Consider the following 20,742-nt stretch of genomic DNA (forward strand, 5'->3'; position numbering starts at 1 on the left):
ACAGGTGCGTGCTGAGAACGATATCACCATTAAAGTATCCAATGATAGAGTTGATAGGATTGAGGTAAAGGAGGAGATAGATCTGTTTGAAATCATTGAAGTAGGTTCAGAAATCACAATCCCACAACAAGAAGCCCTGAATGATAATATAGTGTATATAGAATCTAATGTTGAGTCTGTAGAAGGTACAACAGACCATGGCATTGAAATTGGAAATCAATCATCAGTACAGATCTCTGATATAAATGGCGTTGTGTCTAGACAGAACCCTCACGTATCTAATACTTTAGAGCTGCCAACTGGTGTTATTTCTGAACAAGACACCTCAAATACCATTGTGCCGAAAGAAGCGAGTAAAAATGGCTGTGGAAATACAAAACAAAGCCATCCTAAGACATTTACCTCTAAAGGGAATGATAATTCAATGAAAGTTTTAAAAGCTATGTTGAAACCTATATCAAGTGTTCAGAATTCAAAAAGTCCAGTGACTAAAGTCAGTAAAAGTGTTTCTCCTCAGAAACCTGTTAATTGTGTGTGTGGCGTGTGTGGTAGAGAATTTAAAAACCCTGCAGCATTGATCAGTCATTCCAAAACACATATAACAAGTGGAAAGCCTTTACATGTTAGTAATGTTTGTATAGATGACTCATCTTCCAATCCAAGGTTAACTACTAATATAGCAAAGTTTTTAATGAATAAGAAACATCAATGCAAATTTTGTGAAAAGAAGTTTGAAACATTGGGCAGATTAAAAGTGCATTCTAGAATACATACTGGAGAGAAACCCTTTAAATGTACTGTTTGTAATGCACAGTTTGCTCAGTATACCAATTTAAAAACTCATAGAACAATTCATTCTGAAGAGAAACCATTCATATGTGATGTATGTGACAAATCATTTAAAACAAGATCAACATTGAGAGATCATTCATACACCCATCTTGATAAGAAACCTCATCAATGTGACCATTGTAGTAAATCATTTAAACGACCAAGTCAATTGATGTTACATTTGAGGAAACATTTCGGAACCGATATCGGATCTGCTTTGAGATATGCTTGTGTTGATTGTGATAAATCTTATGCTGACAGGTCTTCCCTAGCAAAACACAAACAAAAACATTCAGGGAAAATATATCAATGTGATCTCTGTACCAAGTCATTCTCTACTTCTGCATCTTGCAGAGATCATAAGCTTATACATGTTGGTAAACCTTACCCATGTGACCAATGTATAAAGTCGTTTAGGTGTCCAAGCCATCTTGAAATGCATAGAAAAGTTCACATTGGAGAGAAATCTTACACTTGTGATTTATGTGGTAAAACATTCTTTTCTAAAGGTGGACTGAGACTGCATTTAGAAGATCATAAAGGACAGTCCTTTTCTTGTGAAATCTGTGGCAGCTCCTATACCAGGCCTAGTTCCTTGAATATCCATATGAGTGTACACACTGGAGAGAAACGCTTTACATGTGATTTGTGTGGGATGTCTTTTAGGCTATCTGAAACTTTGAAAAAACACATGGTGACTCATACAGGTGAGAAAGCATTCCAATGTGATGTTTGTCAAAAGCGTTTTAGTCGTAAAGAAGCCTTATTAAGACACTCAAGAATGCATTCTGGAACTAAACCATTTGAATGTGAAGTTTGTCATAAATCATTTTTTAGAAAAGATAGTTTATTAAAGCATGAAACTATTCATAATTAAATATAAAGAAACATTAACTTGCATGTATATTAAATGATTAAAACTATGTTAAACCTCTGATAAAATTGAGCTCATTACTCTAATCTAGAGATTTTCAACCCCTTTCTATTACCCCTTCAGGATCCTTGACAAATCCTACTATTTTGAGTTTTTCTCAGGTTTTCCCTGCAATTTTTTTTCATGTCAGAAAACTGAACAGAGCAACTTACATAACTATCTAAAAAATTCTTGTAATATATCCAAACTGGAAATAAAGTCACAAAGAACTTTTGAAAAGTATTTGACAAAAAAATTACGTTGAATTTCTGCGAATCCATAAAAAAAATATTACATTTTAATGAACACAATTTGACCTAGTAATGGTACGAAACGTCTCATCCTCATCATACCTTATTCCTGTCCGCCATTTTCACCCACAAAGAAACAATTTTATTAATGAAAATATGGATGAAAATACTCAGAATGGCGACAATGCGGTGGAAAATAATGCTGAAGACTCAGCTAAACACCGCCTTAGTTTTAAATGTGAAATATGCAAGGAGGAATGTCTGTCTGCTCGGTATTTGAGTGCTCACATGATTGTGGCTCATGAAGGAAAAATCTACCACGATTGTGACATTTGTGGGAAATCGTTTGCAGACGAAAAAAATTTGGCATCTCATCACGATGTACATGCTAATGGTGAACTTGCTGAGTGTGAGAAAGCAGCTGATGGCATTGGAGAAGAGGGGGATGAGAATTTGACTGTGAATTTCCCAAATCAGTATGTTGCCAAACAGAGCACAGCAAATACCAATGCAGGCAATGCAACTGAAAATTATGAAAATGGCAATGTTGGAATTCTTCAAGCCTTACCTGATGTAGATATCCCCAGCATACCACTGCCACCTCCAAAAGATAAGTCAAACACGTCCAAATCTTCCAGTGGCACCAAAAAAATCATTACAGCCTTGTTAATGCCTCAGAAGCAAAAAAGATCCAGATCGAGAGGCGGAGCACGTAAAAGTTATCAGGAATATGATGAAGATGAGGCAGATGATTTAGAAGACACTGCTGATGATGAATTTGAAATCGAGTCCGAATCAAAAGATGATATTAAAAACAATTCTGGATCAGGATCAGGGTCTGAAACAGAAAAGGAAAAGGCCACAGAGCAATATACATGTCATTTATGTGGAAGAAATTTTAAATTAAAAACTAAATTATTGGCTCATATGAAAACCACACATAATGGGGTAAAGCCGTTTAAATGTGAATATTGTAGCAAAGCATTCTTATCAAATACTTCTAAAAATTATCATGTGAAATTGAAACACACTGGAGAAGGTCTGATGGAGTGTGAATTTTGTGGGAAAGGATTTGTGAAAGCATCACACCTTAAAACACATCGAAGAATTCACACTGGAGAGAAACCTTTTGATTGTGATCTATGTGATAAATCCTTTTCTCAACCTGACAATCTGAGAAAACACAAACAATTACATTCAGGGGAGAGACCTTTTAAGTGTGAAATCTGTTCAAGATCATTTTCAACCAAAGCTACTTGCAGAGAACATTTGTTAACACATACTGGAGTCAAACCTCATAAATGTGATGTCTGCAGTAAATCATTTAAACGTCCACATCAATTACTGTTACATTTGAAACGTCATACAGGCGAAACTTCCTTCACTTGTGATATCTGTGGTAAAACTTTCTACTCTAAACCAGGCCTGAGTAATCATATTAAAGATCATGCAGGTAAAACTTATAAATGTGAAGTGTGTGGTCATCTATTTTCACGACCTAGCTCTCTCAGTGGACATATGAACGTTCATACTGGAGAGAAACCATTTATTTGTGATTTATGTGGAAAATCATTTAGATTGAGTCAAACATTAAAGAAACACATGGTGACACATTCTGACTTAAAACCGTTTCAGTGTGAAGTTTGTTTACAATGGTTCAGTCGAAAAGAAGCTCTCAGTAGACATCGAAAGGTTCATACTGGAGAGAAGCCATATAAATGTGAAGTTTGTGGAAACTCTTTTCCCAGAAAAGATACTTTAACTAGTCATATGGCAGTTCACAGAAAATAACAATAAATAAATATATGATTAAATTGTCATGACAATTGGCTTTTATTACTGTCTTGTTTCAGGGAAATATTAACTTAAAAGCTTGAAATATATTGTGATGTATCATGACTTTAAAGGGATTTATATTTACTTCATTTTATTGTTAGACAGTTTTATATTTAGAAAGGGATACAGTATACAGACGTTTATGTTCCTTAAGCACCAGTAGCATATTGTATATCAACAATATATGCTACAGGTGCTAAAGGAATGAGACAAACATCTTGTCATTTGCTTATCCAACTGATTGAGCTAAACTACAGTTATCCATACCACTTCTTAGATATAATGTCCAACAAAAACATACCATGTGCCTTTAACATCATATTATTGGGTAATTACTGAATATGAGAAGGTTATAAACACCTTGGAATATAAAACTGTATATATAGTTTGTTTGTTTTGGTTCAGTATATGTCAAATTCTACTACTAGGACTGGAATTCTTTTGGATAGCTAAATTGAGCTCTGGCAAAGAGGTACAGGTGGCTGAAATTGAGCTAAATGAGTAGTAAGCCAAACCTCTGAATTTCCATTATATCGGCAGGCTGTAGTGGTCGTATTTTCATTTTAAATATTCTTGGTATTGCCTCATTTTGATATTTATTTTATGAGATTTCTTTTGCGAAGGCTGCAAACAGGTTGAAAAAATAATAGTTTTAAAATGCTTTCATTATAATTTTGACGATTAGCGTCAAAAATTAAGTAATTTATTTTAACCAATCAAAGACATTGTTAAAAGTATGGTTGTGGGCCTGCTACATTTTTACTCCAATTAGTTTGACATTGTTGCAGCATATACATTTTGCTATGGTAAACTTGGGCAAACATCAATTATTTTTTTTCAAAAAAATGAGTGAAGCAATTATCATAGCAGGCTGACAATATTCAACAGGGCATTTGATTGGTTAATATTATATTGCCCAGAACATGAGATATATAACAATTTTGTTCGATCATGGATGGCAAGTTGAGCGACCTTCAGAACAAAGAGGAATTGAAACTTCAAGATTTGCATTTTAATCTGATGGAGATTTCATGTAAGAAAATGAAAATATAGATTTGATAACAATTATGCCTTGAAAAAAAATTTCTATTTAAAAACAACTATTTTTTTGTTAATACTAAATTTAATGGACAATTATGTAAAGATTTAAATTAATTGATGTTAATTGAAGTAAGATTAATTAACCTGTATTCAAGATTATTTGTAAATGATTTCAGGATTTCAGCTAATATTATTTAAACTGATATATTTGAGAGAAATGTTATAATCAACTCTATATTTGTATAGCTTAGTGCATTATTAGATTTTGTTAATAGAATAAATTTATAATCAATGGTACTTTCTGGTATATCTAGAGCCACTAAGTGGTGGAGCCAGGTTTACGCCGAGGGGGGGAGGGGAAGGGAAGATATCTGATATTTCTTGAATCTCAAACCTATTTCTGAGGTTTTTGCCTGAAAAACTTGCTTTCAGGGCTGCGAGGGGGGGGCGGCTACCATCTCTGTACCTCTGTGGCTCCGCCACTGAAGCCACTGTTAAAAGGATACTAATGATGTTTCTTGCTTCTAAAACTAAAAGAAAAACTTTCTTCAGCTCACCCTTCATCTGCTGTGTGTATCTTTTTTTTTTCAAAGTAGCCGCCTGTAAAACTTCAATTCAAAGGCTGTATAGTGCAGTTCAAGTTTATATTGAGGCACTGGGGGTTGTGAGTGGATTTAAAATTCATAATTGGAAAAAAAGAAACTTATTAAAGTTGGTTGTTGTTTCAAAAGTGATAAATTTGCTACATTTTCAGGGTTCAATTTAGGCTTAAGATTAGCCAAAATTAAAATTTTATTAAATTGTATATTTGAAGGTTTTCTACTGGAAATTAATAAATTGCTACTGAATTTTCAAGTAACTTGATTAGCCAAAACTAAAATTTCAATCTTAATTCAACCTTGTTCATTTTCCATGAAGTCTAGGAAATAAGGAGAGCGGGTATGTGAATTAACACAACATAATTTTATGATAGCCCATATTACTCCTGTATATATTAGGTAGACCTAGCCCATCATTACATCATTGCTTGTCTTCAGTTTAGTGGGAGGTGTCCTTGAAAGTTTGGAGACTTGTCTGTGCCTCAATTTTTTTTTTTTTTTTTTTATCATTTTTAAGTTATTTGTTATTAGAATAAAAAAGATATTCTCGGTCGTCCAATCGATAACTGTACGAAATGCATGAATATTAGCTAACATTAAACTCTAAGATGGTACATTACACCTTGGAGTAATACTCAAAGATTATTTGCAATTTTATATTCGTGACCTTAGAGACAAGGCGTTTCGTACACTACATACGACGAAACGTCTCACTCAAATTATACATAATGCGGAAGAATTTTGTCCGCCATCTTAGTCGAACAAAGAACCCAAATTAACAAGAAACAACCTAAAACTACTGTCTTTTAAGAAATGAACGAACAAGTTAAGGCTGGGGAAATGTTTCCTGCGTCAATAGACGTGTATAAATGTGGAATTTGCGGCCAAATGTTTGACTTGGAGGTCGATGCTACGAATCATGTAATGGAAGACCACGCATCGATTGGCGAATGTGAAGTCGAAATCGAACTTGAGCCCGAGGAAGATAATGGCGGAGATGCAGCTGTTGGAGAAATGGCAGTGGACGACGAAGATGATGTTTCAAACCAATCTCCATTGTCGATAAACGAGGAAGAAGAAGAAATTAACGAGTATGATGAAGTAAATGAATCAAACGTAGGGGTTACATTTCACGATCAGGAGGGTGTGACCAATAACCATATTGAGTTGCATGAAAACGAAAACGACGATAAAATTTCAAGAAATCCCAACGTACTGCAAACAGGAGAAGATAAAGCAGCCAATTCCAATGAGGGAGAATCTGTTAAGAAAACAAATCAATGTTTAGTTTGCAATGAGACTTTTTCTGACCCTGAATCGCTGAGAGCTCATTCACAGACCCATGATACATCGTTTAAGTGTAAAATATGTGAGGAAATCTGCCATTCAGCTCGCTATTTGAATGCCCACATGATAATTTACCATGAAGGGAAGATTTATTATGATTGTGATGTTTGTGATAGATCATTTACAGACAATGTCAGCCTAGGCTTACACAAAAAACTTCATGTGGCTGATATGAAACCAAAGTTAGAGAAGAAATCTGATGATGAAGCAACAAAGGATGCCATTCCTAATACTGACCTTAGAAATTCAAACAAAACTGATGTAGAAATGCCAATGGAAGTTCAAATTTCCCAGAAGTCGACAGCTTCCAAATCACCAAGTATAATAGAAGCAAATTCTAACAAGAATACCAGAAACACAAGGAGCAAAGTAGCCATTACTCCAGAAAAAACTCCCATCAATCAACCAGAATCAAAATCACCTCCACCTAAAAATGATAGATCATTGATAAGTAAAGTATCACCCAAAAAAAACACTGAAGAATCAGTTGATGACTCCTCAGAAACAAAAACCATAATAACTTCTCCCAATTCCTGTGAGTTCTGTGGTCAGAATTTTCGTAGACAGACAGCCATGCGTGCTCACTTGATGAAAAAACATGCAACAGAAGTGAAGAATAAAGGAAAGAAAAAGGTTGACGTGTGTCATATCTGTTCCCAGACATTCAAATCCAGTGCGCTACTGTCCACTCATATGACAGAAAAGCATGAAGGAGAGAAACCCTATAAATGTGAGGAGTGTGATAAATCATTTGTTACAGAACAAGCTAAGGGAGATCATATAAAACTGAAACATACTAGCAAGGATCTTTATCCCTGTCATATCTGTGAAAAAATTTTCGTGCAGAGATTTGATTTAGACGAGCATTTAAAATCTCACAGTGGAGATGTGGAAAAACCTTTCTCTTGTGATGTTTGTCAAAAATCATATGCTAAGATCCATACTCTGAAAGCCCATGAAAAAATTCATACTGGAGAGAAACCATTTGAATGTGATGTGTGTAATAAGTCATTTTTAACTTCCTATAGGTTAAAGGATCATTCTAAGCTGCATACAGGAGACCGAAATTACAAGTGTGATTTCTGTGATTGTAGTTATATCACGGCTAGAGCTCTGTACGATCACACACGATTTAAACACACTGGCGAGGGTCTCTTAGAATGTTCTGAATGTGGTAAAAAATTTGTTAAAAAATATGATTTAGAAACTCATATGAGAACTCATACAGGAGAGAAACCCTTTAAATGTGATGCTTGTGAAAAATCATTCATTTCTGCTCAGTCATTAAAGGCTCATGGTAAAATTCATTCTGGAGAGAAACCCTTCGTTTGTGAGATCTGTAATAAATCATTTCTTACTAAATATAGACTACAAGACCATGTTAAACTCCATACTGGTGATAAACCTCATCAATGTGACTATTGTGAGGCCAGATTTATAAACAATAGGACATTGTTAGTTCATACTAGACTCAAACATACTGGAGAAGGACTTTTAGAATGTCCTGAATGTGACAAGAAGTTTCTCAGAAAAGGTGATTTGGAGGCACACATGAGAAATCATACTGGAGAGAGACCTTTTGTTTGTGATGTTTGTGGGCGTAGTTTTACTACTTTACAACCTCTCAAAGTTCATAAAAACATTCACAGTGGAATTCGACCATTTATTTGTGAAATTTGTGCGAAAACTTTTTTAACTAAAGCCAGTTTACAAGAACATACTCGGATCCATTCTGGAGAGAGACCTTACAAATGTGATGAATGTAATAAATCCTATATTACTGGTAGAAAGTTGAAGGATCATCAGAAACTGAAACATACAGGGGAGGGTGTTCTAACCTGTGAACTGTGTGATAAGAAATTTATCAAGAGAGTACGATTAGAGGAACATATGAGAGTTCATACTGGTGATAGACCATTTAGTTGTAACATTTGTTTGGCCACGTTTACCAAAGCAACTACATTGAGAAACCATGTAAAACTTCATTCTGGCATTCGGCCCCATGTATGTCATTTATGTGGTAAATCGTTTGCCACCAAAGCTAGTTGTAAAGAACACATATTAACACATACTGGTGAAAGACCTTTTAAATGTGATTTGTGTCCTAAAGCTTTTTATCGTAAAGACCAGTTAAATTTTCATAAGAAAATTCACACAGATGGAGACCCATTCTTCTGTGAAATTTGTGGTAAATCATTTATTTCACGGACAGGTTTTAGATGTCATGTGGAGTCACATAGTGGGTTAAAACCCCATAAATGTGAAATCTGTGGTATGCACTTTACCCAGAAAGGATCTTTAAAAAATCATATGCCAACTCATACAGGGATAAAAGCTTTTACTTGTCATATTTGTGCTAGGTCTTTCGCCATCAAAAATTCTTTAAGAAAACACATGATCATTCATTCTAATGAAACTCCTTTTGAATGTGAAGATTGTGGGTTAAAATTCAGTAGAAAGAACAGTCTTCAGAGACACCAGAGAATACATAATGGTTTTAAACCTCATAACTGTGAATATTGTGATCAGTCGTTTGCTAGAAGAGATAGGTTAGTTAGCCATATAAAATCACAACATATTTCTAATATACAATCATAACTATAGGCTGAAAATAGGTCAGTTGTCTGAAGATCACATAGCATGAAACTCTGAGTCACGATATGTTTAAGGTTCGGTTTGGTTTTAATATTTCTATATTGCTGTACAATCATGTATTGAACACTACTTTAACAGTGAAAATATTTTGTTATTGCACAATTATAACTGTTTGTTTTTTGATAGAAATTACGTTTTGACTAGAAGATCTTTTGATTGTAAGACAGCTTTTGATTGTAAGACAGCTTTTGATTGTAAGACAGCTTTTGATGAAACATGTGTGGTGAAATTATATTGCAGTTGTTTTCTATAATATTAGAAAATTTAATGACAAAAAATTCTCACTGTTCAAAAAAAGCAGAAAAACATCAATTGTAGTTACTAAAATTATCATATCTGACAGTGTCTGTTGGGGTATGTTACCTTGCCTGGCAAGCTATCTTGATGTATATTGTTAGACGTTAAATATTGTGTGTACTAACAAGAGGCTATATGTGTATGGTATGTTCAATGGAGTATTCAGAATGTGTACATGTATTTTGTAAAGATTATAAGAGTATATTGTTAAGATTTTGTTGTATATTTCATCTGTGTAATAAAATGATACAGTGTTACATTGAACCACCTTGTATTTATATTGGGTGGCTCAGAAAAAACAATAGCACTTTTCATTTCATAATATTTTGACCCCATAATTGTAGAGATATGTCTAATTGTTTTTTTACTTGCCACCCAATATCGAGAATCGTCAAGCACCTTGTTTCCAAATCTTTTAGCCATAACTGAGTGCCACAGATGAGCAAAGTGAAGAACCAAAATGATCAATGAAAATAATTTTGCAATGGACATATTTGTACCGATTGAATACACGAGCAATCCACTTTATTTATAGATAGAATAAATATAGCAATGCTGGAAGCAATCAACCCATACATACAGTGTGATCATTAACAGTTATTACAGGGACAGCTGCGCCATTATTTTTTTGACCAATTATACTTTAGTCTCAGAAACGGACATCAGTAATAGTGTAGAAATTTGAGCCTTCAAATCCATGTGTGTCCAGAATTATGAAGATGAATCTTTTTGTGGACACTACAATATATAGAAAATACATCCTATAGAAAAGAAATTACTAGACTGAAGTATATTTAAAAGAATTATGTATTCGTATTTCGTACATTTCTAATACTTCTGAAAACTATTTACATATGATATTCAACATGCAAATTAACCACCAAAAAAAGGCACATCCGTCCCATTAAACAAATCTAATATAATATACAAGCAATATAAACATGCGGATTAAAAAAATCTAGTAGCTCATGATAGTATGCAAATCCTAGGGAATTTCCAAACCAAAGCATTATCGGATTAGCTGCAGGAACAGCAATGGGCAATATGTTTGGTTCACCTTAGCACACAGTATTTTTCAACGCATGTTTATTTATGCACGTACATAATTATCAATGTCCTCAATTATCAATTGACATAAACTCAATAATCCATTTTGTCCTCTTTATCTTTATTGGTTGAAGGATAAGCCGATACGATGAAACCATTAAATCCGATAGCAACCCTTAAAAACAGCTTCTCATGTATCTGATATACGACCACAAACCCGTTTCCCAGTTCATAACCGTACGTGGCATAATGGCCCATACCCACTATTCTTTGGATATATTTCAGGACCTCCGATTCAGATTTTACACCGCAGAGTTTGGCATAATCATCTTTATGTCCCTTCCACAAGTGTTTAAAGCCAGCTTTATCATTCCCTTTCTCTAGAAATATCAACTGTGTTTTATTGATAATGTGAGTCGACATTTTGCTCTTGACTAACTCGTCCAGACCGGCTGAATGTAGATCCATCGTGAACATCAAGTCCTCTTGTACAAACTTTACGTTATCCTTGAGGATATCAACTGCCCTTTTGTCAACCATCTGAAATAAAACAAATAGTTTGTCAGAAGTTATTCACTCACTTACCCAATACCTATATCAACTAGCAGGTATGCTGTGTTTGGCACAATGGTACATCTATCAGAATTGAGAGTATAGTATTATGATCAGAATCGACAGATGTGTCTGTTCACAAGGTTAATATAAGCAAGCGAAACTATGACAAAATTTACAGACGAAGCTCTCTGTCACAAAACTGCAAATGTTATCAAAAAGCCTTCAGTTTGTTTCATGGAAATATAAATACAAATGTGCTTATTTACAAAGTCACAGATGAGTTTTACAAAAAATAAACATATAATTACTTACTTTTACAACTGTTATTATATATACTTGCTGATTCAATAATACAACAACCAATCTTGATACAGAGATCTTAAGATGTATAATACTCTCAAGTTTACTACTTTTCCTTTTATAGCTATGCCCATGACGTATGTAATTTACTTCCCTTTCCTTTCTATACTCGATCGGATTAAGGATTTCCGCTAGGTCATCTTCAATGCCCTTGTTTAATCAACTTTTATCTGTAAATCTGTGAGCCCTTGGACTTATGTCGGTTGGAGCCCCTCCCACGATAATATTTGTTTAATATAATCAAATGCTCTCCTGCATTCTAAAACTGTATTAATATAAGATTTAAAGAGGTTCAGTCTGTAGTTGCTTTGGCACTAACTGGGTGTCTCATTCTCTTTATAAAGACGTGATGGTGGTAAGGCCCAAGCATATGTTTTGAACCATTTTATGTTGTGTGTTAACCTTTTAGATACCGGGTACTTACTTTGGTACACTTTTTGTTCTGGGTGTAGGGATCTCCTTAGGACGGGGGCCCGTGGACTTGGTTCAACCAGTACCTATGGTAGTTTAGCCACTGATTTAGATCACCTTTCCGCCTAGTAATCTTATCTCCATGACTAGGCTATCTGCATCGGAACCTCTTCAATACACTATCAATTTCCTTTCAATAGAAACGTTAGAACTTAAATACCATAAAGGGGATATCTTTATAACAACTTCCTCTTTCCTAAATCTCCCTACTTTCTAAAATGAAAAGTGTTATCGTTTATTCTAAACCCACTCGATTATAGTGAAACCATCAATACCGATAGCAGGGAATTAAGTGCCCTCAGAATGGGAAATTTGTTGTTTTTTTAAACATAAAATGCTCTCCTGCATTCTGAGACTCCACTTTACGTCAACTTAATGATTTAAAGATTTTCCGTCTGCTTTATCACTCATTTGTTTATTGCTGGTAGCTTAGTACAAGCTTAATTTCTACAGATAATCTGAAGTTAATAGAGTTAAGGCAATGGCTTTTCAAACAGAGGTTAGATGCTTCAAAATTGACTGACGATTGTGCGTTCTAGCTTCTTAATAAAGCCTTTTTCTGATTCAGTTCACAACTTGACAAATATTCCTACAATCTTATTCTTATATAATATATTACAAAACATTGATACAAAAGCTAATTTATCGGCTTATCTATCAACCATCCTAGCGGGTGGTGCAGGAACAAAAATGTCTAGAAATGGTTAGACCATATTAAGTGATAACTTGCAATATGGATGGAAATGAAATGAAAATGAAATGAATTGAGTTTTACGTCCTACTCTTCTGCACCTTGTGGGCTAATGAAGACGGTGCAATATGGATGGAGAGAGCAAAGCAAATTTGTGAAAAATTAAACAATTAATTATGTTAGCCCTTGGTAATGTCAATGCTGATAGGACAAATAACCAGGCATTTCTTTTGGCAACCAATTTAACACAGGCATAATGCTGCCGGTCAATAGAGTCAGCCAGTTTCTCAGGGCCAAATGTTGTACCTCAATTGTATCCTAGGCAACAAAATGTTTGGAAATAAATCAAAGATATACAACCAGAAATAGAGATATCTATAGCAAAATAATATCAGAGCACAATTTACACAAATTAATAGTTTTTAAACATTAACAGAACTGAACAGATAGAGTTAACAAATCTAGACATCAAATGAAAACAGAAAGGTTTGAGATTATATCCAGACAATATAAAAGTCTATTTTAGTTGAACAAAAACACTAACTATTAAACACATTGTTACACATTTTGAAATTTTGTCAATGAAATGGTTTTATTGACTATTATGGTGATTTTCAGACATTATGTAAGTACAATAACAAAACATTTTCACTATTAAAATAGTGCTCAATACATCAAATTATACAGCCATTTAGAAATATTAAAACAGAACCTGAAACATATAGCTACTCAGAGTTTCACACTGTGTGATCTTCAGTTGTCTGAATATTATAACAGTGAGAAACAACATGTTTCAGGTTCTGTTTTAATATTATATTATATGAGTATTATATTATTATAACTTATATCCTTCAACTCAGAAAACTTGTTTCATTTTGTCTTTTGAACACTGTGAACACTGTGATAATCCACAGTGGGACAATACAAAGAAATTTTACGCAACAGTGAAAATTCTATCATTTGATTGTAAAGTTTCAAAATTTAGTTGCATATTGAATTATATTTTTAAAATGAACTTTCTGGTGACTTGTTAAAGTATCTTTTCTATGAAATGACTTATCACAAATTTCACAAACGTACGGTTTCTCCTCACTATGTATAGTCATATGTCTCATCATAGCAGTGTTACGCAGAAAACTTCTACAACATATCTCACACTGAAATGGTTTAGCTCCAGAATGGGTCTCCATGTGTTTCTTCAGACCATTTTTCCCAGCAAATGCCTTACCACAAACTTCACAAATGAAGTCTTTTTCTCCAGTGTGTACAGTTTTAATATGGAGGTCAATATGAACAAATGATTTACCACAGAAATGACATTCTGTAGAATCTGCTTTAAAGTTGGGATCATGTTTTTTAAAATGATATTTCAAACCTCCTTGAGTTGGAAAAGACATGCCACATGTTTCACAAGTAAACGGGTTCCCACCTTTATGAATTTCTTTATGTATAGTCAGCTGACCTGGACGAAGAAATGCTTTATTACATTCTTCACATTTATGAGGTTTTACATTGGTGTGTATTGTCATGTGATCAGAGCAGCCTCTCTTTGTAACAAATTTTTTACCGCAGTATAAACAATCAAAGGGTTTTTCTCCAGTATGTATACTTCTGTGAGCTCTAAGGGTAGAAGATGAAGTAAATGATTTATCACAAAAATCACATTTATAGGATCTGTTAGAGTCTATTTTTCCGTTATGTGTTTCTTTATGAGTGGTTAATTGCCCTGGTCTAGTAAATGATTTACCACAAACATCACAATGATAGGGATAGTTGTTGGTATGAGAACACATGTGATCTTTACACAGTTGTTTGGTCACAAATTTTTTATCACAATATAAACAACTGAATGGTTTTTCTCTGGTATGAATTCTTCTATGAGCTTTGTAAGAAGAAGAGGAGGTAAATGATTTATTACATACATCACAGCAATATCGTTTATATCCTTTCCGTAGACTAGTAACACCTTCTCTATGGACTGATTCGTGTATCTCTAGATAAGATTTCCTCACAAATCCCTTATTACAAACATTACAATAGTGAAGTTTTTCCTTTTCATGCAGCCGCTTCATATGATCTAAGAGCGAATTCTTCCAATTAAAAGATTTGGGACAATTTTTACATTTAAATACTTTTTCTCCAACATGTTCTTTACTCATATGAGTTTTCAGTAATTTGATTGTGTCATATTGTTCAGAACAAACATGACATTTTCGGTCAATAGCTAGTATTCCTTCTCTATGACTTCTTAAGTGTAAGCGTAGAGCATTTCGCATGGAAACTTCTAGTCCACATATTCCACAAGAATAAGGACCTTTAGACTGTTGATCACTTAAGGAATATTTCAGTTTACTTTCAGATTTTCGATTTCCTATTTTATTTGATGAATGTAAATTTGAATATTTCTTTTTTACATTTCTACTGACTTGAACAGTGTTGTCCTGCCTTGATTTATTTTCAGAAATTTTAGAGTTTTTAGAGCTTTCAGTGACATTACAATTGGAAGTTTTGGGTGTTTTTCTTCTTAGAACCATTACATATGTAGATAGTGGAGTTGTGTGATTTTTATCACTATTTCTGATTGGAGTATTCAATGGTCTCTTATCAAGATTACTTACAGAATTTTCCGTATCCCCTGAATTGAAATTTGAAAGGGGAGAAGCCAGTTTGACTGTGGATACAACCCTTTCACATTTCATGTGAACCAGAGCCACGGAACGCTCCCTTTCCACTGAATCATTGTGAGAGGTTTTTAACATCAACTTTGAACTTGAAACTGAGGTGATTTTTAACTGATTTTGTACCTTTTCATTAGTCATTTCTTCTTCCCCTTCATTAACAAAGTCGTAATTGTTTTCAATGTTTTTACTTCCATCAAAATCCAAATGAAATCTGTCTTCAGAAAAAGTTTCTTGGTTACTTTCATCAGATTGCATAAAATCCTGCTCTTGTCCATTTGCTTGCACCACAGCCTCACCCCCCTTTGTGTTGTTAGGACTGCCTTCCAATTCCCTCTGTTTTCCTTCATGAACAACTATTTTGTGTGCAGAGAGTAATCTTGCAGAGCTGAACTCTGCAGAACAAACATCACATTTGTTTCTACTTGCAGCATTCTCATGAACAACGATTGTATGTGCATTTAAATATCGTAATGAGTGGCATTCTTCTTCACAAATTTCGCATTTGTAAATAACGTTTTCTTGTGAATTGGTGGGTTTTTGGGGCGTGCCACTGTCACTGTCTTCTTTGCCGCCGGTGGTTGAAGACGTGGAATGTTCATTATCGATATGATTTTCAACTTCACTTTCAAGTTCAAACACTTTGAGACACAAAGTACACTTGTATAGTTTACTCGTAACATTTATAACTTCGACGTTTGATCCTTTACAAGCCATTGTATCCAAAGAGTGATATAATAATTTGGAATGATTATTTTGTTTACGGTGGGAATAATGAGGGCGGGACGTTTCGTAACAATGTCTTTTCACAGCCGAATACTGTAACGGCCATACCATCACTTTCATAAGGAAAGATTTATGCATTGATATCCTCTAATTATTTGTAAGATTTTTATGGTTTTATGGTCCATTTTGTTACAATGCTTTGGAATTGCATGTCTTGTTGTTTTACTCTAGGTGGTCAATTGATTTTTTCGTTTACAGATGAAATGATTCAAATGCAGAAAGGACTGATTGTGTCCAGTCAACTAGTCAGCATCTACAAGGCTAAAAAAATCTGAATATTTGGGTGTACAGGATTATCAATAGGCCTACCTGAAGAAAACAAGTGGATTAAATCGTGTTGCATTGTGTCTGGATCTTGCTGTCTACTTTTTACTGTATCAATAACCCTGCAAATTACACCACACCTTGTCTATTCACATTATTCTGTAGACTTGTCCAAATCTTGTATGGCAAGAAGTTCCCCCACATCCTTCAAATCATTCAATTCTGCACTTTGTTCAATGCCAATGTCATATCACTGTGACTGCAATCCACAATATAATGCTATAAAATCACAAAATTCTACGATGCATCCAGTGGAGTTGTAAAAAAATTCAGATTTGTAAAACTTTATTCATTAACTAAATTTGATTCACACAATTCTTTAAATCTACTAACAAAACAATAATAGTAATGTCAAAAATTGCATGTTACCCTATATAGCCCTATATGGCATGTAAACTTTAATAAACTTTTATCAAAAGTCACTGTATATAAGAATCAATTTAAAAAATAAACTGAAATATGGTCTTCAACTCATTCAAAGAGTAAAACACAATGTTTTAACAAGCTCTCATTAATACAACAAACTAAACTAAATATAAAATCTTTCATTTTTAGCAATATTTTGTTAACAGAGGACCATATAACAATGGTCAAGATATTACAATCTTTGTCTATTACCTTGACTACAATAGCCACCCTTCTTGTGTCATGGAATCCAACGATTTGATCGTACATTGCCCACGCCCATACAGCCAATCAGAGCCCTTGACATAAAGACTGTAAACATTATCGATTATTGTTTACAGACTTTCTGTTGAGGTCTGTGAATGGCTGTATTCTTTTAAATGTACAATCCAATCAAATCCTTGCATTTACAAACTTCTATATTACAAGAAAGGAGATAAGGTATAAGAAGCAGTTTGTAATAGCCAAACATTGTCAAGATGAATGGAGGAATGCATGCCATCTTCCATGACAAGAAACAAACTAAAATCCAAACATGACATTAAGCATGTAATTTGAGAAGATGTTGTTGAAGACAAGTTCTTTGATAAAATCCTTTTCCACAATATCCACATTGATAGTTCTTCTCTTTATAGTGAAACTTCATATGAGCTTTTAAATCCCCTTTCTCTATAAATGATTTACTACATATATCACATTTAAATGGTTTCTCTCCAGTGTGGTGTTTAATATGCCGACGGACGTAGTTTTCTTGATAAAAAGTTTTCCCACAGACTCCACAACAGAAAGGTTTCTCTCCAGTATGCAGACGAATATGGGCGATCAGATTGTCATTTCGTACAAACATTTTTTGACAAATATCACAGCGGAAATGTTTATTATCAGAGTGGATTTTCATGTGACGCTTCACATAACTCATATCAGCAAACTTTTTATGACAAATTTCACATTTGAAAGGTTTTTCTCCAGTATGGAGTTTAAGGTGGGTTTTTAACAAACATCCTCTTACATAAGATTTTCCACAAATTTCACATTTAAATGGTTTTTCTTCATAATGCAACTTTCTATGTCGACTTAATGTTCCATTTTCACTAAATGATTTACCACAGAGATCGCAATTATAAGGTTTTTCTCCAGTATGTGTTCGTTCATGTCTCTGTAAGTTACAGCCTCGTGTAAATGTTTTATGACACAAACCACAAGAAAATGGTTTCTCTCCTGTATGAGTTCTCATATGTCTATGAAGATTACCAGAATCTTTGAAGTCCTTCTCACATAATCCACAAGTATAACTACGTTTCTCTGTTGGCCTTCCCACCCCTCGTTTAACAGGACTTCCATTAGGTTTGACTTTAGATTCTTTAGGCCCAGGTTCACTATGATTTTCAATAGGTTTGCCAACATGATCTGTCATATGAGCTATCAAATTTTCATTGTCTTCAAACTTTTCATTACAAACACCACAGCAAAATTCACTATCCTCCATTTTAGGAAAGAACACTAGGGCACAAGTGTATAGTACAATTTAAAATTCAAATTTCAGACTTAGGTCTATATCACACCGCCTCATTGCCAGGAAATATTGAGCTTTAAGATTCAACATGAAGCTTTCATAGGAATCATTAGTTGTTGTAAACTAGCACCATCACACTTTCCAAATAGTGACAGTTGATTCCTAATCATAAAAGACACCATTTCAATTTCTAGAAGGACAGTAGTCAGTACTGCAACATGTTCTTCCAAATTCAGGTACCAAACCGTACCATAACTGTAATGGAATCCAAATGAAATTTATGACAGAAGTGTTTCTTTAATAGAAATGAATGTTTCTATAGGCCTCATAAGTAGACTATGGTATTTATTTTTTGTAGTCAGTGCATATAATTTGACTTTTCCGGTTATTTATGGATTGTCAATAAGAAAGGCTAAGGCTAATCTTGCTGTTATGGCAACTTTGCCTTTGGTTTCTACAGTTCTTCAGATGCAAGTGCAATGCTCAGGTTCCTTCCTCAAGAGCAAAACTGAGCGATATTTTATATCAACATATGGCCAATTGAATTAAACATTGACTAACTTGTTAACTATGTATCTTATATTAAATATTTAACTCGATGGAATTCGTTCTCTTTGTTCAATCAAAATATGATTTACGGGAATAATGTGAACATATTGAGTCGTTTCGACAAAGTTTTGAACACACCTTTTTGTGATCTGTATGGTGATTATTCAGTATAATGGATAATGTCATAAAGTCGAGTATTTGAGATTAATGTGCATAATTATAACTAAGACCCACAAATATTCCGCTTTCTAGACAACATACCTTTTTATAGCAGAAATATTGTTACGAACTGACTCATTATACGTCTCATTATGCCTGTTACTAGAATTGCTTTCAGCCCGATTGTCTATTGTTTGTGAGAAAATGAGGTAAAGTTGTTATTTATAATGCGATTATGGCTATTCATGCATTGCTTTTTGCAGAAGCCTCCCCTTTTAGACGATATTTTAAGCTTTACGTATTCCTACAACTAGAACCTCAGCAAATCGCTCGGCAACTGTCTGGCTGAATGCTGAATAGCCCGAAACATTGAGCTTTGAGGAAAGCATCATATCTATTTTTTTTATTGATGCAGTAGCCTAATGGCAGAACAGTAGATTTCACCAATTGTCGGAAATACTGGGCGTTTGATTTTATCAGATCTGATTTTGAGTGCTAACAACTTGAATCATGCAGTATTTTTAGAGTTGAAAGTAATGCGGTTTGTTTCGGATTAAGTTTAAAGTCTAGCAGATGAATCATGTAGGTCAATGTTTGCAGGTTGAAAAGCCTAAAGTGTAATATGCATGTGGCTTACCTTTTGATGCAATTATATTGGTAAATTGGTGTAACTTGACTCAATAACTGTTTCACCATTGTTGCAAAACAGGCTTAGATGATCTTTTGTTGTGAACAACTAGGCAAACATAAATAAGATAGTTCAGTGATAGTACATCGATGATGCAGTGAACTGGGCAGATATGCTCTCTTTCTTTCAGACATTCATTTCCATCAAGATAGCTGTTGCCCTGTTGCTGGCTTTTTACCTTGTGATTCTGTAAATCATTGAACAAGTACAAGCCTATATTGAAATCACAGTTCTCTGTATTGTCGAAGTTTGCTATGGATGTGTTGGCTTCTGACTAATCTCATTAAAATCAGATTACAATTTTGTATCTTTTTGTATTCTGATATATTTAGTCGCCATTATAATCTAACAAGTTTTCTACTTAAGGCCTGTCTCAAAGCCATTATTTTTAAACAACTTGCATTCTTCATAGTAAGCTTACTTTTTACTTCAGAATTGTGTCATGGAATGGTCAGAAAGAAAGAAATGTTACTGATTTAATAGAAACACAGTCTGAAAACTCATCCAATATGGTGGACAGTCAGTCACAATCAGGATGTGGGGTGTGTGGCTTGGTGGTAGAAAACATTAAGGAACATTTAGAATTACATTTCAGTGACATAACTGAGAATAAACAAGACACCTTCGAATGTGGAGTATGTCACAAATCCTTTAAACAAAGTCGTAGGTTAAAAACACATATGAGCATTCATACTGGAGAGAAACCATACCAATGTGATGTTTGTCATAGATCATTTACTCGGACA

At 34.2% G+C, this 20,742-nt stretch overlaps 4 protein-coding genes across 4 annotated transcripts; 2 read left to right on the forward strand and 2 right to left on the reverse strand.

Moving 5' to 3' along the window:
* Window positions 1-691: 691 nt before the first annotated feature.
* LOTGIDRAFT_165475 (hypothetical protein) lies at window positions 692-3,786 on the forward strand (the record flags this gene model as incomplete). The annotated part of the gene is made up of 3 exons (XM_009062487.1): window positions 692-995; window positions 1,362-1,676; window positions 3,032-3,786. The coding sequence occupies 3 exons, from the start codon at window positions 692-694 to the stop codon at window positions 3,784-3,786; spliced, it is 1,374 nt and encodes a 457-aa protein (XP_009060735.1).
* A 2,498-nt stretch (window positions 3,787-6,284) lies between these two features.
* On the forward strand, window positions 6,285-9,726 carry LOTGIDRAFT_165476 (hypothetical protein; the record flags this gene model as incomplete). Its single annotated transcript, XM_009062488.1, has 2 exons — window positions 6,285-9,367; window positions 9,600-9,726. 2 exons carry the CDS (start codon window positions 6,285-6,287, stop codon window positions 9,724-9,726), a joined length of 3,210 nt encoding a protein of 1,069 aa, XP_009060736.1.
* A 552-nt stretch (window positions 9,727-10,278) lies between these two features.
* LOTGIDRAFT_234483 (hypothetical protein) lies at window positions 10,279-11,751 on the reverse strand. The gene is made up of 2 exons (XM_009062489.1): window positions 11,685-11,751; window positions 10,279-11,357 (listed from the first exon to the last, which is right to left on the reverse strand). Exon 2 carries the CDS (start codon window positions 11,355-11,357, stop codon window positions 10,911-10,913), a length of 447 nt encoding a protein of 148 aa, XP_009060737.1. The 5' UTR covers window positions 11,685-11,751; the 3' UTR covers window positions 10,279-10,910.
* A 2,117-nt stretch (window positions 11,752-13,868) lies between these two features.
* LOTGIDRAFT_165478 (hypothetical protein) lies at window positions 13,869-18,573 on the reverse strand (the record flags this gene model as incomplete). The annotated part of the gene is made up of 4 exons (XM_009062490.1): window positions 13,869-14,227; window positions 14,270-14,776; window positions 17,664-18,389; window positions 18,465-18,573. The coding sequence occupies 4 exons, from the start codon at window positions 18,571-18,573 to the stop codon at window positions 13,869-13,871; spliced, it is 1,701 nt and encodes a 566-aa protein (XP_009060738.1).
* Between the last annotated feature and the right edge of the window lie 2,169 nt (window positions 18,574-20,742).

The sequence above is a fragment of the Lottia gigantea genome (genome assembly GCF_000327385.1).
Source record: "Lottia gigantea unplaced genomic scaffold LOTGIsca_51, whole genome shotgun sequence".
NCBI classification, from domain to species: Eukaryota; Metazoa; Mollusca; class Gastropoda; family Lottiidae; genus Lottia; species Lottia gigantea.